The 26296-nt window shown below is 40.9% G+C and overlaps 1 protein-coding gene across 1 annotated transcript in view; it reads right to left on the bottom strand.

Moving 5' to 3' along the window:
* Window positions 1-26296, bottom strand: part of TP53BP1 (tumor protein p53 binding protein 1) — a 126518-nt gene that overhangs the window by 80029 nt on the left and 20193 nt on the right. Inside the window, 13 exon segments of the mRNA XM_044279559.1 lie at window positions 37-94; window positions 1514-1750; window positions 2193-2312; window positions 2617-2657; window positions 2659-4601; window positions 4984-5168; window positions 5371-5462; window positions 6188-6296; window positions 6863-7083; window positions 7606-7678; window positions 10591-10731; window positions 15994-16067; window positions 19748-19835. Of these exon segments, the coding sequence (XP_044135494.1) occupies window positions 37-94; window positions 1514-1750; window positions 2193-2312; window positions 2617-2657; window positions 2659-4601; window positions 4984-5168; window positions 5371-5462; window positions 6188-6296; window positions 6863-7083; window positions 7606-7678; window positions 10591-10731; window positions 15994-16067; window positions 19748-19835 (3382 nt within the window).

The raw sequence follows: 26296 nt of genomic DNA, 5'->3' as shown, positions 1-26296 counted from the left end.
GTCATATAGTTCCACACAGGACCAAGAGTCTCTTACCCGGCAATACCCCCCTCCACGGCGGCAGTCCCACTTGTTCTCTCAACAACTGGAGGTTCTGGACAAGCAAGAAATGAAAAAGACATATTTAAATAGATTTGTTCACAGCAGTAAATCTTCTGCTGAAAGACTAACTGCATATTTCACACCAAATGTCCACAATAAAACAAACCCTTTTATTCCAAAGTTGGTTCACCAGGTTGTTACACAAATTAGCTAAAAAAGTTAAACCAGAAGATGAGGACTAAATTATAAGCCTATTCTGACAGTCACATGGACAGTTATATTAAAGGGGGATTCCAGGAAGAAGTTATGCTTATGCAAAGAATAAGGGATAAATTAGCTCAGACCAGTGGTGGGCAAACTTTTTTGTCAACTGAGCCAAATATCGCCAAAACCACGATTGAAATTACTTTTGAGAGCCACATTTTTAAAACCTAAAATATATAGGAAGGAAGCGCATGCTGAAGTGAATGGGTCCATGATGTGGGCTGCACACGGCCGTGTGCAGCCTACATCATGGACCCATTCACTTCAATGGGTTCAGGATCTGGGATATGGCTGCTACAGAGTGCTTCCGTGGTGCTTCTGGCTGTACCTCTGCACCGCAAAAAAGTAGCGCATGCTGAAGTGAATGGGTCCATGATGCGGGCTGCACGAGGCCGTGTGTAGCCCACATCATGGACCCATTCACTTCAATGGGTCCAGGATATCAGTGATACAGAGTGCTTCCGTGGTGCTTCTGGCTGCAAAAAAGTAGTGCATGCCGGCCCTACTGTGATGCGCGTGCGCTAATACTAGTTATCTTGCCTGTGGGACTCATTTGCGTTCCACAAAGCAAGAGAGGGAGTGTTCGCTAACTAGTATTTGCGCACGTGCATCACAGTAGGCCCTACTGTGATGCGCGTGCGCTAATACTAGTTAGCGAACACGCCCTCTCTTGCTTTGTGGAACGCAAATGCGTCCCACAGGCAAGATTCGATTCCTCTGTAGTGCAGGATGGGTCGCCGTGGGAAAGAGCCACATTGAAGGGTCTAAAGAGCCGCTTGTGGCTCGCGAGCCGCACTTTGCCGACCACTGAGAACCCCCCACCCCCCGATCACGAGAAATGGGACCCTGTACCACTGAAATGAACTGGGCAGAGGTCAAGCATGTGCACTGCTACTCCATTCATCTCTATGGGACTGCCAAAAACAGCCAAGTTTTGTACTCAGCACTCGGCTATGTCCATCAGCACCATAGAAAATTAGGGGCAATGTGTATGCTCTACCGGCCGCTCCATTTCAGGGGTACACAACCCTTTTTTGTGATTAGTGGGGATTCTAGCTGTACAATTATCCCTATTCTTACCAGAATACCCCTTTAAGCACATTTTGGGATTCAATCCATGCCGCCTGTGAAACAAAATACTACATCCCAAAATGATTTTTTGCGAGGGGAATCATCCTCCTGAGGTTACATAGTGCTGTATTCTTACTTTCCAAGCTAAATTCTGGAGCACTTTCGCTTTCCTCATTTACAGGTGTAATAAGTTTCATCCTTAGACACAGTTTCTCATCAGCATTAGAGGCAGAGCCTGAATTTCCCCTGTCACTTTCCTCGGACACATCTGTCGTGACCATGGCGCTCTCTACTGTAACATCGTTGGTGGCGACATTGCTCTCAGCGGTGACATCACTGGTTGCTAGGGTGCTGTCTGGACAGTCTCCAACAACTGAAACAGCACAAATCCAATACCTCATGTAAGAACATATGACTAAGGCACAAAAATGTTCCCTCAGAAAACAAATCAATGACTTAAATTTAGAGACAATCTTGATTTGAGAAGGAAGTGTAGCAAAGACGATACAGGGCCAGGGACCTACTTTGCAGAGCCCTGTGACAGCAACTTACTGCAGTGTCCTACATAGAGCTGTCATGTTACAGAAAGTCTCAGTGCAGCCCCAGCCTAAAGTAAAAGGCAAGCAATAAAGAAATCTGACATGACAATGTACTGCTTTATTGTAGATTATAGGAATATTAGAAGAAGCTCCATAACCATATTAAAAGGAAAATATAAAGGTAAAAGGTAAAGATAAAGATAAAAGGTAAAGATAAAAGGCTTGACTGCATTTATACAGATCACGGAACCTGTATTGCTAGCATAAAAATCTTACCGATCGGGGTACTATGCCTTCGTGGCCCCCGTTTCAACTGGCCAATCATTGGAGTTGTAACACTGCTTATTGGTTGAATTAAATCCCCTTCTTTGGGCAGCGTAAAATGGAATGGTGTTTCTAGGATGGAACGACAAACGGCAGATCAAGTATAAGTAGTAAAAGTGGTCAAAGAAGAATAGTATCTGTATAAATCAATGTGATGCTGCACTATATAACATTACTACTTGTCACTGAGTGCACCCCAGAATTATTGTACTCAAATATCTATGTGCTATCAGGGCTGCAATATACAGAATCAATGTGTATTTATCCCCAGATATGAAAAATAATCTCAAAACATGGCATTCTACAGGATATATACTCATCTGACAGATGAGTAAATTTGATGATCTTAACAGCACAGGGCCAATCAACAACTTACCACTTGAGCTTTCACAGAGACTACGTGTGGACTGTTCTGTTTTTCTCCTGAAGTTCTGAATCCAGCCCATGTGCCTCATCTTCACAAGAACCAATGGATGCATCGTCGATACATTTATTAGACATTGCCATTTTCTGAGGAGATATCACTTCTGGTTTCTTCTGCGACTCAGGAGCTAGAATGTTGTCTGCATCCAGAGGACTTACCTCATCATGCTTCTCACTAACTGATTTTGTGTTTAGGTCTAGTACTGGAGCTTTAGACGGATTCTCTTTATCACTGGCAGATACAGCTTTAAGTTCTGCTGCAGGAAATTCTAACTGTATATTCCCTCCAGATTCAGGGATATCTTTTGACAAGGGACTCTTGTCTGGTGTATTCGCAGCATCTTCTACTACATTAAGGCTACATGGTTTGTTTGCCTCTTCTACGCTCAATGCACACATGACATTATCTTCTAGCTTTTCAACATGTTCTGTGTTTTTAGGTGGCTCTGGATATTTTTGGGTTAATTTTTCCATGATGCTTATGCCTCCTGAATCCTCAGCCAGGATACAATCCTGTTGTCCTTTAACCTGTTCGGTCAAATTCGATTCTTGATCTACTTGTTTAACGCATTCTGGTGTTTCAGGCACAGGCTGCTCTTCATTTTCCTTTTCTACAATGCGCTCTTCATTTTCCTTTTCTACAATGCGCTCTTCATTTTCCTTTTCTACAATGCGCTCTTCATTTTCCTTTTCTACAATGCGCTCTTCATTTTCCTTTTCTACAATGCGCTCTTCATTTTCCTTTTCTACAATGCGCTCTTCATTTTCCCCTTCTACAATGAGCTCTTCATTTACCTTTGGAGCTACAGGCAAGTCAGCAAGATGTGAAATCTGCTGAAGAGGTGATGGGGAGTTCAATGACTTGTCACAGTCGCTAGCAGCAGGCAGAATATTGTCAGTTTTCTCTTTTGCTTCACTTTGAGAGTTGTCTATCTTACAGATTTGCTTTGGCTTCTCTAAAACTTGAACAAGAGTAACTTTCTGCTCTTGTCCGGTACTCTGTTGAGCACTTGGGAGACCAACCTCTGATCCCTCAACTGCATCGGCAGACTTGTCACATTCATTGTTTTCCGTTTGTGGAGGTACATCAGAATGTAAAGGCAATATACAAGGCACAGGATTTATGTGCTTTACATCATCACATTTATTTTCTGGCATAATGGATTGCTGATCTTCGACATTCGCATAATCTGGTTTCCCTTCAAAGACTTGAGAATCTTCGATCTGATCAACCTCCATTGCTTCGGCAGGCTCGACACCATGAGAACACAGATGTTGAGTCTCTGAAAGAGCAAGATTGAGATTGCCCTCTCCTTTCTGTTCACTTTCTGCAGCTTCATTATCATAAGGAGTTTCAGGAACTTCATCGACATCCCCAGAAAGACTATCAGCAACTGAATTCAACTTGTGATCAGACACCTCTTGATCTAAAATGCTCAAAGAGGCTTCTGAATTTAAAGATGATACCAAGACATTCTGACTACCGGAGTCAATAGTTTGGGTGTTACAATCTTTATGGTCATTGACATCAACGTCTACATGGGCACTTTTATTACTGTTACTGGGAGCATCATCTTGTGCCAGGTCAATTGGCTGCCTATGTACAGTATCCTGGTTTTCTTGTGGAGCATCTGCTTGCAGGGGAGTCTCCTTGGTACTTGTAGAAAGATTGATTACTTGTTCTTCATCCTCTTCAATTTGTGTTGCTCCACTAACATCCTCTGCGAGTGGGGTATCAGTCTCCATAAGTTCACTTGTGGATAGCATTAAATTACATTCATCTTCTACATTTTCCTGGGATGGTCTTGGGTTTAATTCGGTGTCTTCAGACCTTAGACTAGGACCTCTTGGACTTTCACAGTCCTGAGGCACATGCAGATGTTCACTCTGCCCTCTGGAAAGAGAGTCGTCGACACTCGGCGTTGGCACAAATACATCCTGTAAAATATATACAGATCTGTGAAGCATTCTATCCTTATTAGCTACCACTGAATTATTTCCAATTGCTTCTACTTTACTGACAATGAGGATCAATGTGATGAGAAGAAGTTCTCTTGCAAGACTTGTCATTTGCAAAATGTATGCATCATTATAGATCAGAGTTCAGCATCTCTGGCTAATAAAAGAGGGACCTTTAATAAGTGATGCCTTACAATATATTTTTTTTATTAGAGTACATGGGGAGTTGTCGTCCAATTTGGGCAACCCCTTTAAGTGTGCTTGAGGTTAACTAATAAACAATATACAAAATAATAGATTGTGAAGAATTTACCAATGTGTGAGGTGCAATCACTGCGGTTCAGATATATAAAATACTTACATGAGAAAACTGTGGCTGTGAAGGTGCCACAAAAGATCCTGGCACGAATGCTGGAGTGTTCTGGCACACTGGTGTTGATACTTGAGCTACAGCTGAACAAGGGTCGTTTTTAGGTTTTGGAGACTCCTCCTGCGGCCTACTCTCTACCGTTTTACTTGATGGTTCGACTATTTCCATGTCTTCAACTATAATTTAAAAAATAAAAAATAAAACACGAGAACACTATAACTAGCAAGTATATGCCATCAGAATATATCAGTTTCCAGACAGAAACCAGTCTAACTAAAGAGTACAAGTGTGTAAGCCAAAAGCTGAAATTAGCAGCTGATTAAGTATGAGGGACAGACAAGGACAGGAACATTTAGCACAGAGACAGAAGATTGTTACCTTCTTTTTCCTGCTCTGTCGGTGAGCTGGGTACAATGATGGGGGTAGGCTGGATAGTATCTGGGGAAGGAGACCCTGGGTCCGAGGAAATGCTACATAAGGGGAGGAAAATATTCACATAAGTGTCTTTGTATTGTTTTGTTGCAGAATGCCCAAGCTGTAAGTAACTGAAAGTAAATTATAGGAAAGGCCAAATATTGGTAAAAAGAATGTTTCAATTAAGTTATAGGTATTGAAAGGTTGTATCCAGCAGCACTAGGATATTACAAATGTGATGAGAAAAGGTCTGTTTATATACTTAAAGGGGTTATGGCAAATATTAACGTTATTCTCTATCCACAGGATAGGAGATAAGTAACCAATGGTGGGGTCCAACCATTGGGACCCCTGCAAACACCAAGAATGGAAGTAGTGTTCCTTATGGAGAGACAAGTCGATCATGCGCCCTGCACCACTGTCCTTTGTTAGCTCCTGCTGTGTCAAAGACTAAATGGAGTGGCAGGGTCCCTGCTTACGTTTTTGGGATTGGTGAAGGCCCAGAGGTCGGATCCCATCAATCAATTAGTTATCCCCTATCATGGGGTTCACACAAACAATAGGGGTATAGGATGAGACTTTTCACAAAAGCCAGGCATGCAAGTATTGCTGTAGCAGCATGATCAGCTTGAAAAAGTGCACCGACAGGGCATTTAGAATTATTTCAGGCTGATAACTGATCATGAAGCTGAAGCAAGCTGTAACCACCAACGGCCTTTGCATTCTAATATCATAATCAAAAGGAATTTGTATAAACTTGTTAAGTCTAAAAAAGACTTACCCCGAGACTTTTACAGGTGCAAGGGTGGCCTGTCCTGAGAACTGCAGGAGGCGCAATGTGTCAGCTGGAGTAGAAACAATCTTGCTTGCAACAGGACTGATATGAGATTCTAATTGGGTAAAAAATATATATATAAAAACAGGAGTTCTTTTAATGCATAATTCTGGAACTTCTAGTTTTGGCAGGTATGTTTAAAAATCAAAATTTCAGTTACTCAAGCACAAATGCCGGTGGCTTAGTAGCCTCAAACCTATTGACGGGTTACCTTTAAAATGTGTTTTCAGAGAAAAAGTGAATTTTTTTAAGTGCCTCAGCGAATACAAATTATTCCACACTCCCTTCTACATATGGTTAACCACTAATCCAAACGCTGGCTGCTTTAAGCTACACACCTCAGCCAGTGATTGACGGAGCGGGCTTTTTCAGACATTCCTGGCACACTGATCCAGGACTAGGAGGCAAAGAGCACCAGAGACTGGACCAGTCACAATGGGAACAGTGGGGATCATATTTTTTATAGTCCTTTGTGGTCTTTTTTTGAAAAACAAAATGTATTTCCCTTTAATGTCAGGAGCTTTTGATTATGAGGGACTATAACCTACATACAGTGGTATCCAACATCTTCTCCACCGATAATAAAAGGAAACCAAGGTTTATTATTCGTATTTTTCTTACCTGTGTTACTGGGCTGCCCAAATAGGTCTTCTTGACTAGAGACAAGATCTGAAGTATCCATTTCTTCCTCCTCTGGCTTTGCGCTGCACGATTCCACTTTAGTCTGAATGTTTTGGTAGCTCAGCTGCTTTTTCTCTTCAGAGTTGGGGTTTACAGTAGTGCATGTTTGTTCCTCACTTCGGTTGTTAGATAATTCCACAGAACATGCTTCCTCCTGTAGTCTGAAAATACATATTTCTTAATTTATTTAAAAAAAAAAAAAAAAACAACACACAACACACACACATCTTATCGCTCCAAACATCTTCCAAAGAACTGTGAGAAATAGTCAAGAACTGTACTTGGTCATCTCCAGCAGTCCTATAAAGAAGAAACAGAGTGGCAGGGTACTTAGTCGACCAGCCACTCCATAGGGATAGGGAATGGGACCACTCTTCTCAGGATCGGTGGGCGTCCCAGTTGTTGAACCACTATAGATCTGTTAGTTATCCCCTATCCTTTGGATAAGAAATAACTTTAAAAAGTTTGGCTCAACCCCTTTTAAAAGGTATTCCCATCTCAGTCATTCATGGCCGACAATACACATCTTATGTGGTGGCCGGAGTTACGCAAACAGTCAAACGGGCTATGCTGCACTATTTCCATAGCTCAGGATGCGGGAAGTGGCATAATATACAAAATTTATAGCATTAGCTGTGGCCTATTACATTTTATTCTACTAAGAAAAAATCATGTAAAAATACCGTTTGGAATCCTCCAGCACATGTTCTGTAACACTGTCTCCTTCCCTACTTTGAGCACCAATGTCATGGATTCCTGAAACAGATAAGAATTAAGGTTGAGATGCTACTAAATACATAAAGTTTTTTTTTTTTTTTTTGCTAATTAAGAAGATTAATAACACTTCTGACCTGTACAAACCAGAATCTTGTAAAACATCCTTACACCGTGAAAAAGGTTTTAGACATGGGCATGTAACACCAAAAGGCCAACTGTTATGTTCACACTGACGTCATAGCTTCCTCTGTTACAGGATCCATGACGGATCTGTTATGATCTATTTTTGACATTAACAGTAATGAGTAATGTTACCACAAAAATCATTTGAAAGCCACAGGGATGTGAATTCTAACCAATTTTTATATTTTTCTAAGGGCATAAAAAGACAAACTGCTATTAAAATAGCTGCTAAACAAGCAGCCAATAAAAAATAAAAACCACAAGCCATTTGGATATAATGATTGTCATGCACCTCGATGTAATCCAGAGAGCAACAAAGGCAAAATGGAAACATATGAGCAGTAAATAAAATACATAACAGGAGGCGGTGTCTGTTTTGTGACTTTTCTTTCACACAGCGTTGTTGCAATGCACCTTCCACGTGGAGGTATCCCTAAGGCCCCTTTCACACGGGTGAGTATTCCGCACGGGTGCAATGCGCGAGTTGAACGCATTGCACCCGCACTGAATCCGGACCCATTCATTTCTATAGGGCTGTGCACACGAGCGATGATTTTCACACATCACTTGTGCGTTGCGTGAAAAATCGCAGCATGCTCTATATTCTGCGTTTTTCACATAGAAGTGAATGGGGGCACGTGAAAATCGCAAGCATCCACAAGCAAGGTTGCTAGGTGACGATCGGGCTGGGGACCCGATCTGTATTATTTTCCCTTATAACATGGTTATAAGGGAAAATATCAGCATTCTGAATACAGAATGCAAAGTAAAATAGTGATGGAGGGGTTAAAAATAAAAATTAACTCAACGAGTCCACTTGATAGCAGAGTTGCGGATCTCTGTCTTCTTCTGTAATGTTGAGCTGCCGGCTAAGGACCTGTGGTGACGTCACATCACATGGTCCCTCACCATGGTGATTGGACCATGTGATTGGCACAGTGACATCATCAAAGGTCCTATTCCTGTGCACAGCAAAGAAGATGACAGAAGAGAAGCCGGGCTGCGCGATCAAGTGGATTAAGGCGAGTTAAATATATATTATTATTTTTTAACCCCTCCAGCCCTATTGTACTATGCATTCTGTAATAAGAATGCTATTATTTTCCCTTATAACCATGTTATAAGGGAAAATAATACAATCTACAGAACACCTAACCCAAACCCGAACTTCTGTGAGAAGTTCGGGTTTGGGTACCAAACATGCCGATTTTTCTCACGTGCGTGCAAAACGCATTACAATGTTTTGCACCTAACGTGGAAAAATCGCGCATTTTCCCGCAAAGCACCTGCATCTTATCCAGGCAAAAAACATGACGCCCGTGTGAAAGCAGCCTAAATGTAATATCACTCATGTGGTGTACACTCATGAATAGATATACTGCCATTCACAGTATATAGGGTGTACCACTTGATCATTTATAAGGAGGAACTCTTAAACATTTATGGGGTATTAGTGATCCAGACATGAAAAATCAGGTGACTCCCTAATTTTTGGTACATACACAAGGGAAATACATTTTATTTTCAGAAAATCTGTATCAAAAAGGTGAATAAACTAAAGCAGGGGAAGGGGTCATTAGACAAAATCAGCCACAAAACCTAAATTAAGGTACTTTCACACTTGCGGCAGGACGGATCCGACAGGCTGTTCACCCCGACTATAATGGGGACTGGGACGGCGCAGTACAGCAGTGCACGGCGAAAGGCCGCCGGACTAAAAGTCCTGCATGGCCTCTGACCGCGAACTGCAGAACTGCGCCGGAGCGCCGCCCCGTCCCCATTATAGTCAATTGGGACGGAGCGGTGGTCCGGCGAAATAGCGGAAGGACGGATCCGACAGGGTGAACAGCCTGTCGGATCCGTCCTGCCTGCAAGTGTTAAAGTACCCTTATTACTAGTTTTACTAGTGTTTCCCCTTTCTTCATCTAATAGTAATCATTGTTCCTATACTCATTCTTGAACATTTTCAGCTAATGTGTAGGAACAGTGATGCTATTTTTGTAATATACTTTAAAGGGAGTCTGTCACCTCCATATGGTCATATACAGTGCTTGCATGGCTCTGTAGCACACCTATACAGGATTGTAACGGTACCTTTGTTCTTTTCTTTAGACTTGAACAAAGTAGGAAAAACTAAGTTTAATTCATATGCAAATGAGCACTCGCAAGTGCCCAGGGGCGGCGTTCAGTGTGTAGGTGCCCAGGCTGCTCTGCCTTCTTTTCACTTTACTCCTCCCCAGTCTCTGCCTTTGCCCTATTGATGAGGCAAGAGACTTGGAGCGCAGGCAAAGGCAGAGACTGGAGAGGAGTAAAGTGAAAAGAAGGCAGAGCAGCCTGGGCACCTACACACTGAACGCTGCCCCTGGGCACTTGCGAGTGCTCATTTGCATATGAATTAAACTTTGTTTTTCCTACTTGTGCAAGTCTAAAGAAAAGAACAAGTTAAAGTTACACTTTAATCCTTCATAACATTAGACTGCTACTTTGAAGGGATACGGGGAACACTATGTTTATACTATGATTATTGGTATGCTCATGAGCAGAATATTTGAGGTTTGATTCTGCTATTTCTCCATTTTTTAAGTTGGATTGTACAACAATGCTTGACAAAATACCATTTTTTGATGTTTATGTCCAGAGGCCAGTCTTGTATGTCCATGCAGGACATTCACGTTTCTCTGAACAGTAGTCGGAAGTACGGTAACTGGCTTCTATTGGCACCACCACTCAAGGACAAGATTACAAGATTAAAGAGAGCGCCTCCATACCTGTTTGGTTACATTCTTGTGTCTGAGGTTCAGAGTTTGTTACATCTTCCATTCCAGCACCTTCCTTTGTACTTTGGCCTGCAAGATCTTGGCTCTGGGATAATTCCAGCACTCCAAATGCCAGCTGTGAGGTTCCAGAATCTGAAAACGATGCACAGTGTGTGAGACAAGTATTACTTTTTTGAAAAAACGCTTTAACATGGATGTGTTGCCATTAAAAATTCCATCTAAATCTAAACCTCTATCAGTCTCAACATGTGAAACACTTGGGCCTTTAAAAGGGTTTTCCAGTTTTATCTTAATCACTATACAGTAGTGCCTCAAGTTATAATATGAATTGGTTCCGGGACTCCCATTACAAGTTGAAACCAACTTCAGACCATAAGTCTACGGAAAACCAATAACTGATTCCAAAGCCCCCAAAAAAGTCAACTCAAAATAAGGAAGAAAATTGTCTGATCTTTTGCTCAAAGAAAAATCGTTTGTGGAATAAAGAACATTCCCAAAAGGATCTTTCCTCCTTCTCCCCCGCCAATCTCATCCTTACGATAGGTCGTCAATATATTTGGCCAAAAGACCCCTGTTAAGAACTGCTCATGCAAGATGACTACCCCCAAAGTTATGTTCAGAAAATATAATAAAAAATAATCTACAGTTCTAATATAAAAAAAAGATTTGAAAAAAAAAGGATGGTTTTAACTGGCAGAAAAAAAAATTATATTCTACTTAATACACATTTGCATTTGGGCTAATTTATAGACATAAGTAACTAAAGCTACCGCCTCCCATCTACAGAAGTAAACCCAAGGATCATTGCTTAAATGATTGAACTTAGCATGCTGCATATTAAAGAGCACATTTTAATAAACTAAACCCTTAGGGCCCCTTGCAGACGAGCGTGTCCGAATTAGGTCCGGATGCGTTGCATATGCGATCAGGGAAAACCATGTGAGTAGGTACGCAATTGCAGTCAGTTTTGACTGCGATTGCGTTCTGATGTTCAGTTTTTATCGCGCGGGTGCAATGGGGTTTGCACGCGAGTGATAAAAAACTGACTGTGGTACCCAGACCCTGAACTTCGGGTTTGGGTTAGGTGTTCTGTAGATTTTATTATTTTCCCTTATAACATGGTTATAAAGGGAAAATTATAGCATTCTTAATACAGAATGCTTAGTAACATGTAGATTGAGGTGTTTAATTTTTTATTTTTTTTAACCCCACAATGGACCTATTGCTTAGCATTCTGAATTAAAGAATGCTATTTTCCATTCTAAAATAATAAAGTAAATGGGGTCCCGGGTAACTCATCTCTCGTCTCCTTAGCAAACAAGCATGAAAATCGCATCCGCGCTTGCTTACGGATGCTAGCGATTTTCAAGCATCCGCATTCATTTCTATGGGGCCTGCGTTGCATGAAAAACGCAGTATATAGAACATGCTGTGATTTTCAGGCAACGCACAAGAGATGCGTGAAAATCACTGCTCATCTGAACAGCCCCATTGAATGTGAATGAGTGCGGGTGCAAAACGTTCACCTCACGCATTGCACTCGCACGGAATTCTCACTCGTGTGAAAGGGGCCTAAGGGGAACAGCGATTTTAAGTTTTTTTCATTTTTTTCATTTTTTAATCCCCGCCTTCCCAGAGCTTTTTTATTTTTCCATTCACATAGTCATGAGGGCTTATTTTTTGTGCTTTCTAATAGCACCATTTTATATTGCAAACAATGTAATGGGAAGCTGGAGGGAAAAAAATCCAAATGGTGTGGAATTGAAAAAGAAAGGAAAACGGACCTGTTCATTCTCTAGGACACTTCAATTACCGCGATACTACATTCGTACAAATTTTCTTATGTTTCAATACTTTAAAAAAATCATTTTCTTTGCACCACCATATTCTAACCCTCATAACTTTTATATTTATGTCCACATAGTTGTGTGAGGGTTTTTTTTGTGGAAAGATCTGTAGTTTTTAGTGGTGTAGTAACAAAAAAACTGCCAAATGGCCATTTTTATTTTTTTCTGTCTTTCGGTCCCCAGAAGTATTCCCCGGAAAAGACTGCTCAGATGTTATGGTCACAATTGACCATAACATCTTATGGGTTTATATAACTGTGTCCAGAGTTATCGGTGATGACGGGCTAAGCCTTCAGGTGTCAGCTACATAAAAATGCAGCTATGGCACGGGCTTAGCTCCTGAGTGGGTACCATCCTAAAAGTCCCGATAAGGAGATAAAGTGTAGCATTTCAGCGGTGCTTTTGGTAAACCGGCCATCCAATTCAAGAAAATAAATAAATAATTCACATTAACTGGGGAATGAACAGAACTTCCTTCTCATTTTTTCAGCTGCAGATCAGGCTCCTTTTGCCTGATATATACGGTGCATTTGGTAGCCCATGACATTTCCGCTGCGATTGGATTGGCCAGCACTGCTCACATGAACATTGCGGGCCAATCCAAGAGCAAGGTTGGACAGATAGGTAGTGTGCATGAGGTAGTCTGAAGAGTGGTGCGGCCACATTGAATGGCAGAAGAGGAGTCTGGGAGTTAGCAGATCTGCAACTAAAATGATGCAAATGAGAGAACCATGTAAATGTTCAGTTCGTCCCTCAGTTAATGCAAATTTGTTTTCTTGAACCAGAGGGTTACTTTAAATTATTGGGGGAAATTAATTATAGTTCATTCCCCAACATGTTGCAGAATGAAACAGAGCAGAATAGCTGCATGAAATCATTGCTGCAATGATTAATTTCAATCCCATAATATTAAATTACTTGTTCCCCGTATTGTGCTCAGCAACAGTCCAAATTCAGACTGCTACATAACTTCAGAGGCCTGAAACATTTAATCCACCAAGGGAAGTAAGAAAAGTTTTCTTTTGGGAAACACCTTGTTCATGTATTAAAGGGGTATTCCCACCTAGACACAGATATGCCATAAATATCCGACAGGTGCAAGTCAGAGAAGTGAAGCCTGCATCTGTCGTAAGAACAAAGCCAATGAATGAAGAAGTGTCTGCAAGTGTGTGACTCTCTCCATTCATGCTTAGTTACTTATTCTTGCAACTTCCACAGAAGGGGATGGAAAGACCTGTGCATGTGCAGCCACATCCTCATTCATGGCTGCATTAGAGGGCGCCTCATCGCCAGGTGCAGTTCCCAGAGGTGGAATCCACAACTATTGGGCATTTATGGTATATCCTGGGAACATGCCATAACGGTCCTGATGAGAATACCCCCTTAATTTGCCAGAAATAAAAAAACAGCAGGACTTTAGAAGTCTTTAAAATTAGGATTACTGTTACTTCAAGTTCTACTGCCACAAGGGACAGGGTATTATTCTCTAACATCCCCTCCCTTTGCGCTGCGACTCCATCCAATAACACAGTTAGGTCCAGAAATATTTGGACAGTGACAAGTGTTGGCATTTTAGCCATTTACCATGACTTCAGGCAAAATGAATTTTGCCCTCACGGAGTCAATACACTTTAATACTGTGAATCCCCCCTAAAGGACAGCAAGGACACTGCAACCCCCGGTAAAGGTCTGGACAGTGTTACAAGAAGAGCTAACTCACTGCGTCATTGGAGACGCCAAAGACCGCGTGGAACACAACCTGATTGACGCCAGCTCAGTAACAGCCCTTGAGACCGGGATACTACAAGTCGATTGTACCGAGTCGAGGACTCACTGTCAGGTACCAAGACCTCCGGGTAAGGCTGCATTGATCCCACACAAGCGATCGCTCTCTTCAAACACAGCGGGACGCCGCTGTATGATTCTGTAGCTATACGCTGCAATCCGAACTGTTGAAAGCTACATGCTCTGAATTTGATCAAATACACACAAGTGTATCGCTACAATGTTGCGACTTTATTAACCTATCACACACAAACTATCTATATTAGGAAAGACTTCGCTTTATTTCCAATAGAGATACAAAAGACTGGTTTCAATCAAGATTCATTTTTCTCAGATGCACTTATAAATATCAGTGTAAGATTTTATTGCCAATACACATCTTACACCGATTATTTTCTGAATATTATATGAATTTTTATAGCATATTTAATGGGATTTATGTCTTATTTATTGTAATTTAATTTGATTTTATTTTAGTCTTATAAGGTCACTATCTTCTTTTTTATCCATCATTGTATTATCAACCTACTGTGTATTATTGTATAGACCATTAAAGATCCCTTTACTTTAAAGAGTGTGCCCCACTTTAATCTTATTTATTTATTCCACACTTTAATACTGTATGAAGACAGGTCTCTGGACAGCATTTAAATGAAGTGCTTGAACAAATTGACTTTGGATCTATAATCCGAAGCTCGATTTGCCCAAGCTTATTGATGATGTGACTGAGGACAGAAGCACAGATGAAGTCTGAAGTGTACAGGCATATACCTTCTGCTTGGATTCAACCAAATGCAGAAAGGGCGATTGGGTGGCACTTCACAATGACCCAAAACATACTGTGAAAGCAACCCAGGATTTTTATTTATTTATTAAGCCAAAGAAAAGGAATATCCTGCAACGGCCAAATCAATCTCCAGATATCAACTCGATCGAGCATGCATTTCACTTGCTTAAGACAAAACTTAAAGGGGTTGTCTCATCTCGTCCTTACTAAGGCGAGATGAAACACCGTGCCGACCACCTCCTAGTCAGGGAGCAGCAGAGTGCTCCGGTACTCTGTTGCTTCAGTAGCTCTCAATGCTTTGCATGCGAGCTACTGAAACAGCGTAGCACAATAAGCTACGCTGTTTCCCTATCTCAGAAACAGCATAGCTTGCTTTGCTATGCTGTTTCAGTAGCCATATTGCACGTCAATAAGAGCCATTGAAACAGTAGAACACCAAAGCGCTCTGCTGTTTCACGGCTGGGAGGTGGTCAGAACGGAGTCTCATTTTGCCTTAGTAATGGTAAGATGAGACAACCCCTTTAAGGCAGAAAGACCCACAAACAAGCAACAACTGAAGATGGCTGCAGTAAAGGCCTGGCAAAGCATCACAAAGGAGGAAACCCAGCGTTTGGTGGGGTCCATGGGCTCCAGACTTCAGACAGTCATTGCCTGCAAAGGATTCACTACAAAGTATGAACACATAATTACTTTTGAGCCCCTGAAATGAGGAGGCTTTGTAGAAAAATGGTTGCAATTCCTAAACATTTCAAAGGATATTTTTGTTCAAACCTGAAAATCTACACTTCAATTTCACCTCAGTTATTTCATTTGAAATCCAATGTGGCCACATGCATAGCCCAAATCATGAAGATTGCGTCACTGTCCAAATATTCCTGGACCTAAAGAACAGATTTCTAAAATGTGGTGGCCCTAGCTTAGGTCAAAGGTAAATGTCCCTGTTTTTAACGTCTAAAAGTTGCTTTGCAGTATTACCGTCCGCTTGCAAGGACTGTTTAGTGCAGTCAGCAGCCCCTTCAAGTTCATTATTTTCATCCAAGTTGAAGTCACTGAATAATGGGGGAAATAAAAAAAACATGTAAATACAGAACAGAAAAATTAACACAAACCAAGCCATACATCTTATCTAACCCATTCTCAAGTCAGACTGCTTTGCACCTTATAATTATAAATAATTGATAGTCATCTAAGAAGGCTATATGTTAAAGTAGCATTTCCCCATATTGCTGGGATATGCTATCACTTTATGATTGGAGCCTGAGGCATCAATGTGCAAGGAAAACTTAGGGTGTTCATTTTTAGAATCTTGGGGGTCCCAGAGGTCAGAGGCCACCGATCAGAGAGTGATGGCAATATACCATTACTTTCCAAGATGAGAATACTTCTTATGTATGGGTATGTATAGGCATGTCCACCTTTCAACTACATTTAGAAAATTACATTGATAATACAGTATCTAACAAATTTGTGTCTGTTGCCACTGACAATCAGCAAGAGTTGCGAATCCAGATCTGGGATATAATGAGGTCTGTAACTCAGGACCGGTATAATATGAGTAATGCAATAAGTCATTATATAACTATAAAATGATGCTAACAAGAAGGTTATCTGATAGGGTGCAGTCTGGTTCAGCACACAATGCGTCAAAACTTGCATTCAGCTAACTACAGGATCCATCAGGCTTTAGTTTGTGCATATAAACCATCTAACAATAAAAATAAATCATAAACCATCATTACTGCTCAATCATGGGCTGGGACGAGTCACTTCTGAAGACTGATTGGCAGAGTGGGCAGCCCCAGCCATGTCCTGTGACTAAAGCAATGGTGAATTGACAGCAACAGGATCAGACATGTCAGTATAATTTTTTGCCCTTTTTTTTGTAAAGCATTCTTTGGAAACCACCGTGCACAAGAGACTACTCATCATTCTCTTGCTGCTAATCCAGAGTTCAACATTTAAAAAGACAGCCTTTATGCAAGTGCATCAATTTACCAGAGTGAAACAAACTGGTGAAAAACTATTGCATTCACCTTATATTTTTAAATCATCCCCCTTTCCCCAAAACCAAAAATAAAATAAATAAAACTAGAAAAAAAAAAAAAAACTCAAATGCATTGTTGTGTACCAAAATCGCTAAACTATTAAAATAGAACAATATTTATCCATACGGCGAAAGGCATAACGAGGAAAAAAAATAAAAATATTAAAAGTGGCCAATTTGACAATTTTTTGGTACTTCACCTCCCCCCCCCCCCCCCCCCAAAAAAAGTCATAAAGTCAAACACAATAGTATCACTGAAAAGTAGTGACCACACTGCAAAAAGCGAGCCCTAAGGCTGGGTTCACACGGGCGAGATTTCCACACGGGTGCAATGCGTGTGGTGAACGCATTGCACTCGCACTGAATCCAGACCTATTCACTTCTATGGGGCTGTGCAGATGAGCGGTGATTTTCACGCAACGCAGGCCCCCATAGAAGTGAATGGGGCTGCGTGAAAATTGCAAGCATCTGCAAGCAAGTGCGGATGTGGTGTGATTTTCACGCACGGTTGCTAAGATGAAAGACTATTTACTGTATTATTTTCCCTTATAACATGGTTATAAAGGGAAAATAATAGCATTCTTAATACAGAATGCTCAGTAGAAGGTCAATTGTGGGTTAAAAAATAAATAAATAAAAAATTATTAACTCCCCTCCTCCTCTTGATCGCGTAGTTGCCGATCTCTTCTTACTTCTTTAATCATGAGCTGCCGGCTAAAGGACCTGTGGTGACGTCACATCACATGGTCCATCACCGTTAACTGACGTCACCATAGGTCCCTTGACAGGATCTGAAGAAGGAACAGGAGACCGGCAGCTACGCGATCAATTAGAGGAGGTGAGTTAATTTTTTTAACCCTCAATTAACCTTCTACTAAGCATTCTGTATTAAAGAATGCTATTATTTTCCCTTATAACCATGTTATAAGGGAAAATAATTACTTCTACACAACACCGAACCCAAAACTGTACTTCAGTGAAGAAGTTCGGGGCTGGGTACCACAGTCAGCGCGTGCAAAATGCATTGCAAAACTGAATGGAACGCAAGCGCAGTCAAAACTGACTGCAATTGCGTACCTACTCGCGCGGGTTTGCCGCAATGCATCCGGAGGCAAAACATGACACCCGTGTAAACCCAGCCTAACAGCTCCATAGACGTCATAGGGGTTAGAATATACCAATAAAAAGAAAACAATAATTTTAAAGTTTTTATATTTTTTAAGTATTAAGACACAAGAAAAACTATACAAGTGTGTAATCATACTGATACAGATGGTGAAAGCAACAGGTCAATTTTATCGCATAGGGAATACCTTAAAAATAAAACCCATAAAACTGAGGCAGATTTTTTTTTCCAGCTCACCACTGCATCATATTCAATATTAAAGGACGCCATTAGAAAGTACAACTTGTCTAGCAAAAAACAAGCTCTCATATGGCTATGTAGTAAATGGGAAAATAAAAAAGTTGTGGCTGTGGGAAGGCAGAGTGGGGGGGGGGGGGTTCAAAGTTCCTTTCTCATAGAAAGAAAACATTAACATGGGTATAGGTCCTGCCACTATAAGTACTGCAGGTGAACCATCTAGGTCAGTGGCTTGCTAAAAAAGAATGACTGGACATATACAGTATATCTGTTAAAGGGGTTGTCCCCCAATGGACATGCATCTACAACCACTGCAATAAACATGAAGTGGGAAAGAAGAATTAGACATTTCTTTGTCCATTGTTGAAGAACCCCTTTTAATTGCATATTCTTTGAGAAAGGGGGGGGGGGGCACACGATTTTGGGGGCTTGTGCAAAACACCATGAAAGTTGTGCATTTTTGGGGGCGGTGTGGCTTTTAGTGTAAGTTTTACTTTTTTTTTTTCTCCAAACCTTTGTTTCCTATACAGAAGGCTATTGGGGGGTTTGGAGGGGAGTTCTAGGAAAACACTATACCCAGAGCATGCTGTCATATTGAAAAAAAAAAAAATGTCAAAAAATGGCAGGCAATTTTTTATGACTGCATTTTTATTATCTTGAGGTTAAAAAAATTAAATAAATATCAGCAACAAAGAGCGGTCAGCTAAGGGGCCTAACTGAACACAATAAAAACACAGCATGCTACTAGAGAATCTCAAGACTGTACAGAGAAAAAGGGCTCAAAATTTTTAATACAGACCAATTGAAAATAGTTTTATTTATTTTTTTGTACAAAAAAAAAAAAAAACACCCCAAAAAAGTTCATAGCCTTTTCTGCTTTTGCTATATTTTATGATCTAGCCTCAGGATAGGTCATCAATATCAGATTGCAATGGTGGGGGCTGCTGGCACCCCCACCAAATAGCTGTATGAAGGGAACACAGCACTCATACAAGCGTTGCATTTTTTTCATACAGCTAATCGTAGGGGGAGCTGTATAGGTCATCAATATAGCAAAAAGTGGAGAACCCCTTTAAAACGCTACTACAAAAATCACAGAGATTGTAGGGTATATTATAATTTCCAACATGTAACATCTAGCCACAGTGGGTTTTGCTCCTAAAGAAAAAGGTGATGAAAAGGCTGCGTTTTTGAACCCGTGTGTGAAAAAAAACCCTTAGAAACCAGCCAATCCCTTCATTAAAATGTCCCTGATTTTAAGAAAAAAAAAAAAAAAAAATAAAAATAAGATTTAGTTACCACAACATTAATAGAAAACATACCTGATTTTGTTTGTTGGACAAGGAATTCGCTCAATTATTTGGCTAGGAATATGATCACTGCTTGGTGCATGCAGTTTTGTCAGAGACTCTATATTAAAAAAAATAAAAAATAAAAATAAATTATATAGAACAGATTAAAAGCACGTCTTACATTTGAACAGAAACAAAAAAAGAAGTAGATGGGGCTGAGCTGCAACTAGGCCATGTGACCAATGTCCAGCAATATCACATAGCCTAGCAAGAGACCACGATGCTCACAGAGTACACAGCCTCTTCTAACAGCTGATCTGAGGATAGGTAATCAATTAATTATTATTAATAAACCCTTTGTGACCATACTTGTTTGGGCCTTAAGGGGGTTAGCCGAGCCTGGAAATGCCCCCCATATGACTGGGCCTCTCACACCGATTCTACTTATCTGGCTCCTGGTTCCCACACGGCCGCCACTGTTTCTCCATATGCGCGGATGAAAACATCCGGTGTCGGGGGTGCAGCTAATGACAGTTAGTGACCGTGACGAGCCTCCCTAGCATTGCAGGGAGGCTTGACCCCGTCACCGCCTGCCATTGGCAGCGCCCCCCCCAATGGCCATGCAGGCACCAAAATCGGCGCAGGGAGCCAAGTAAGTAGAATCAGTAAGGGGCCCAGCATATGGGGGGAATTTCCAGGCTCGGATAACCTCTTTAATGACAGATTTTGGAAATCTGGCATGTGTCACTTTAGCAGAGAATAACTGTGTGAAGGTTTTGTACATCCAAGTAATTCCGACATTGTTTTTTCGTCACATATTGTACTTTACTTAGGTGGTAAACTTTAAAGGGACACCGACAGGCCCAATAAGCATATTTAGGTAGAGAGATATAAATATATATGACAGTACAGGTCTTATAAAGTGTATTAAAATCATCTAAGTATCCCCCCTGTCCACCTTATAAATACAGAAAACTGAAGTTTTATAACCTGCTTGAATCGTCTTCAATCTGCCCAAGGGGCGGCGTTTCATCTCCACTTGCGCCCAGCCACCCTTTGCCCCAACTGCCGTTTTGAAGCACCGCACAGCTCATTAATATTCACTTCGCTGGGCGGCTACTACTGTCCCCGACTGCACAAGATCCGGCGCATGCCCAATACAATCCTATGGGCATCGGCCTCATCTTCAGCGCATGCGCCCGGCACCCTCACTGGCCGGGATCACATCGCGCCTGCGTACAGTCTGCATCTTAGAGGCCGCTTCAGCCTCTGCATTATGCGCATGCGCCGGGCACTGTTCAGCGCAGCGTTTCAGAGCGGGGACAGCAGAAGCCGCCCAGCAAAGTAAATATTGATGAGCTGGGCGGCGCTTCAAAACGGCAGTCTGGGCGAGGCTGGCTGGGCGCAAGTGGAGATGAAACGCCGCTCTTTTGGCAGATTATCCAAAAAATTATCCGATTATTATTCTGATGCTGTTCTGAGCAGCGTTCTGGTCTGACATAAGATAAATTATTGCGGGGGGGGGGGGGGGACTGTACTGTAGTGAAAAGCAACATGGCAACCAAAAATTAAATAAAAATGGAAGAAATGTATCCAACTATGTAGCCAATTCCAGTTTGTTCACAAGGTGCAAGAACACCCCGATAGTGCTATAATGACAAGCTGACATACAATCATAGTGACTGGTCGCACAACGTCTCTTTAGCCCCATCAATCCCTATATGAGAGACAACCGTGCTAAGTGACGCGGTGCACCACAACAGGCCCCTGCCCGGCAAGGTAGAAACTGCTATGCACACAACTAGTCATCCACAGAATATATAAAAGGACCATCTGTAGGAACCGTCATGAATCCCTAATCCCCAAAATACTGTCAGTATTTCAAGATGTGTTGTCAGGTGTAAGAGGTCTACTAATGTACTGGGGAGGAAAATCTCAATCATTAGAGATCCTCCAAATTAAAAAAAATATCATGTATATCACAATACAGTAGTGTGAATGGAGTTAACCCCCTTCAGAATCCTGCTATTTTTTTTTACCTTACCTTAAGGCTGGGTTCACACCTGAGCGTTTTACAGCGCGTTCCTACGCGCTGTAAAACGCTCAACAAGGAGAAACCAATGATTCCCTATGGGAATGGTTCACACTTGGGCGTTTTACAGCGCGTACGAACGCGCTGTAAAACGCCCGACGCTCCAAAAAGTACATGAGCGACTTTTGGGGCGTTTGTGGCCATAGGACACTGTAGTGAATCACACAAACGCGCGTCAAACGCGCGTTTACTATTACAAAAACGCGCATAAAAATGCGCGTCAAAAACGCGCGTAAAACGCGCGTTTGCGCAACGCTCAAGTGTGAACCCAGCCTAAGTACCAGGCCATTTTTTGCAAATCTGACATGTGTCACTTTATGTGGTAATAAACTTTAAAACACTTACTTATCCAGGTCATTCTGAGATAGTTTTCTCGTTACATATTGTACTTCATTACAGTGTTAAATTTGAGTCAAAATAATTCATTTTTATTTATAAAAAAATAAATAAAAATATTAAACCAAAAAGTTTGAAAAATTAGCAAATTTTCAAAATTTCTAATTTCTCTGCTTTTAAAAACAGATATCTCCTAAAAAAAACTGTTATTACTTTACATTTCCCATATGTCTACTTCATGTTTGCATCATTTTGTACATAAAATTTTCTTTTTTTTGGGACGTTAGAAGGCTTAGAAGCAAATCTTGAAATTTTTCGGAAAATTTCCAAAACCCACTTTTTAACCGCCCCCGGACCGCCTAACGCAGGATTGCAGTCCGGAGGCGGCCGGTTTGTTCCTCTTCAACTAGCCAAGACGCGAGATTTCCTGTGAACGTGCACACACAGGAGCGCAAGTTCACAGGAAACGGCAGGTAAACGAGTGCATCTACAGCCTGCCAGCGGCGATCGTTCGCTGGCAGGCTGTAGATGCGATTTTTTAACCCTTGAAAAGGTAGATCAGACGCTGTTTTGTTAACAGCGTCCGATATACCCGCTACCTGGTCCTCTGGTGGTCCCTTTTGCTTGGATCGACCGATAGAGGACACAGGTAGCTCTGTAAGTAGCACCAAACACCACTACACTATACTCCCCATCCCCTTGCCACTTATTAACCCCTTATTAACCCCTGATCACCCCATATAGACTCCCTGATAACCCCCCTGTCATTAATCACCCCCCTGTAAGGCTCCATTCAGACATCCGTATGTGTTTTGCGGATCTGCAAAACACGGACACCGGCAATGTGCTTTCCGCATTTTGCGGATCCGCACATTGCCAGAACTATAAAGAAAATGCCTTTTCTTGTCCGCAATTGCGGCCAAGAATAGGACATGTTCTATAGGCTCTACAAAAAACGCAGTGTTCGCCCGATCAGGCCTGATCTTGTGCGCACACTTGCGTTCAGTCCGCCCCACCGTAGTGACCGTGAGGGGCATGGCGAGTTCCTAGAATATGTATTTTTTTGGCACAAGTAAGGGGAAAATGATTATTTTTTTCTCTTACAAAATCATTTTCCGCTAACTTGTGCCAAAAAAATAATTATATATATATTCTACGAACTCGCCATGCCCCTCACGGAATACCTTGGGGTGTCTTCTATCCAAAATGGGGTCACTTGTGGGGTATTTATACTGCCCTGGCATTTTAGGGGCCCTAAAGCATGAGAAGAAGTCTGGAATCCAAATGCCTAAAAATGCCCTCCTAAAAGGTACTCATTGGAATTTGGGCCCCTTTGCACATCTTGGCTGCAAAAAAGTGTCACACATGTGCTATCGCCGTACTCAGGAGAAGTAGGGCAATGTGTTTTGGGGTGTATTTTTACATATACCCAAACTTTGTGTGAGAAATATATCTCTGTCAAATGACAACTTTGTATAAAAAAAAATATATATATATATGGGAAAAGTTGTCTTTTAGAGAGATATTTCTCTCACCTAGCATGGGTATATGTAAAATGACACCCCAAAACACATTGTCCTACTTCTTCTGAGTACGGCGATACCACATGTGCGACACTTTTGCAGCCAAGATGCGCAAAGGGGCCGAATTTCCAATAAGTACCTTTTAGGAGGGCATTTTTAGGCATTTGGATTCCAGACTTCTTCTCATGCTTTAGGGCCCCTAAAATGCCAGGGCAGTATAAATACCCCACAAGTGACCCCATTTCACGCTTTAGGGCCCCTAAAATGCCAGGGCAGTATAAATACCCCACATGTGACCCCATTTTGGAAAGAAGACACCCCAAGGTATTCCGTGAGGAGTATGGTTAGTTCATGTAAAATTGTATTTTTTGTCACAAGTTAGTGGAAAATGATTATATATATATTTTTTTTTTTTTTTACAATCATTTTCCACTAACTTGTGACAAAAAATAAAAACTTACATGAACTCACTATGCCCATCAGCGAATACCTTAGGGTGTCTACTTTCCAAAATGGGGTCATTTGTGGGGTGTTTCTACTGTCTGGGCATTGTAGAACCTCAGAAAAATTTATATAGAAATGCAGTTTTAATATGTAAAATTTTACATCCGAAAGTGAAAAATGACTTTTTTTGCAAAAATTTCGGTAAATTTCGATAAAAAATGTCAAAATGTCAGCAGCAATGAAATACTACCAAATGAAAGCTCTATTAGTGAGAAGAAAAGGAGGTAATATTCATTTGGGTGGTAAGTTGTATGACAGAGCAATAAACCGTGAAAGTAGTGTAGTGCAGAATTGTAAAAAGTGGTCTGGTCATTAAGGGGGTTTAAGCTAGAGAAGCTGGAGGTGGTTAAGGACTAGTTCAGGTCTGAAGTCACTTTGTGAGGCTTACATAATAGAAACCATCCATAAGGCTCCATTCACACGTCCGTAGTGCGTTTTGCGGATCCACAAAACACAGACACCGGCAATGTGCGTTCCGCATTTTGCAGAGCCCAAATCGCTGGCGCTAATAGAATATGTCTATACTTGTCTGCAATTGCGGACAGGAATAGGACATGTTCTATTTTTTTTTCGGGAACGGAAATGCGGACCCGGAAGTGGAGGTTGGCATTTCTGGATTCCATAGAAATTAACAGGTCCGCAATTCCGTTCCGCAAAATGAGGAACAGAATCGCAGACGTGTGAATGGAGCCTAAATGGCCCCATTTTAGAAACTACACCCTCAAAGTATTTAAAACTGATTTTACAAACTTTTTTAAGCCTTTAGATGTTCCACAAGATTTAAAAGGAAAATGTAGATGAAATGTCAGAATTTAACTTTTTGGGCAGATTTTCCATTTTAATCAATTTTTTCCAGTAACAAAGAAAGGGTTTACAGCCAAACAAAACTCAATATTTATTGCCCTGATTCTGTAGTTTACAGAAACACCCCATATGTGATCGTAAACTGCTGTACGGGCACACGGCAGGGCGCAGGAGGAAAGGAATGCCTTATGGTTTTTGGAAGGCAGATTTCACTGGGATAATTTTAAGTTGCCATATCAAATTTGAAGATCCCCTGATGCACCCCTAGAGTAGAAACTCCAAAAAAGTGACCTCATTTTGGAAACTACGAGATAAGGTGGCAGTTTTGTTGGTACAGGTGATCATACAGGTGATTTTTGGTTGCTCTATATTGCACTTTTTGTTAGGCAAGATAACAAAAAAAAATGTTTTTTTAAATAGCTGTTTTGGCACAGTTTTTATTTTTTGTCATATACAATGTTCATCTGACAGGCTAGATCATGTGGTATTTTTATAGAGCAGGTTATTACAGACGCGACAATACCAAATATGTTTTACAAATCATTTTAGAAAAAATAAATAAAAAAATTGTGTCTCTATATTCTGAATGCCATAGTTTTTGGGCGACTGTCATGTAGGGGCTCATTTTTTTCAGTATGGGATGACTGTTTGGTACTATTTTAGGATGCATATGATTTTTAATCGCTTGGTATTACACATTTTGTGATGCAAGGTACCTGAGGGGTTAGTTCATGTGATATTTTTATAGAGCAGGTTGTTACAGATGTGGAGATACCTAATATGGATACTTTTTTATTTATTTATTTCAGTTTTACACAATAAATATATTTCTGAAATAAAAAAAATAAATCATGTTTTTGTGTCTCCATAATCTGAGAGCCATCGTCTTTTTTTTTTTTTGGGCGATTGTCTTAGGTAGAGGCTCATTTTTTGCAGCATAAGGTGATGGGAAGATTAGTACTATTTTGGGGGGCATACGCCTTTTTGATCGCTTGGTGTTGCACTTTTAGTGATGTCAGGTGACAAAAAAAAAAAAAAAAAGTTTTTTTTAGCAGTTTTTATTTTATTTTTATGACAGTGTTCACCTGAGGGGTTAGGTCATGTGATATTTTTATAGAGCCGGTCGATACCCAATAGGTCTACTTTTCTTTCCCCATTTAAAAAAAATATATTTTTTACTTTATTTTGGAAAAGGACACTTTTTACTTGAAACTGTAAATTTTTTGTGAAACTTTATATTTTTTAACTTAATTTTTTGTCCCACTCTGGGACTTCAACTTTTGGGGGTCTGATCCCTTTTACATTGCATTACAATACTTC

The sequence above is a fragment of the Bufo gargarizans genome, chromosome 2 (assembly GCF_014858855.1).
Source record: "Bufo gargarizans isolate SCDJY-AF-19 chromosome 2, ASM1485885v1, whole genome shotgun sequence".
Taxonomy (NCBI): domain Eukaryota; kingdom Metazoa; phylum Chordata; class Amphibia; order Anura; family Bufonidae; genus Bufo; species Bufo gargarizans.
The sequence above is the reverse complement of the archived record's forward strand: the minus strand, read 5'-3'. Positions and strand labels throughout refer to the sequence as shown.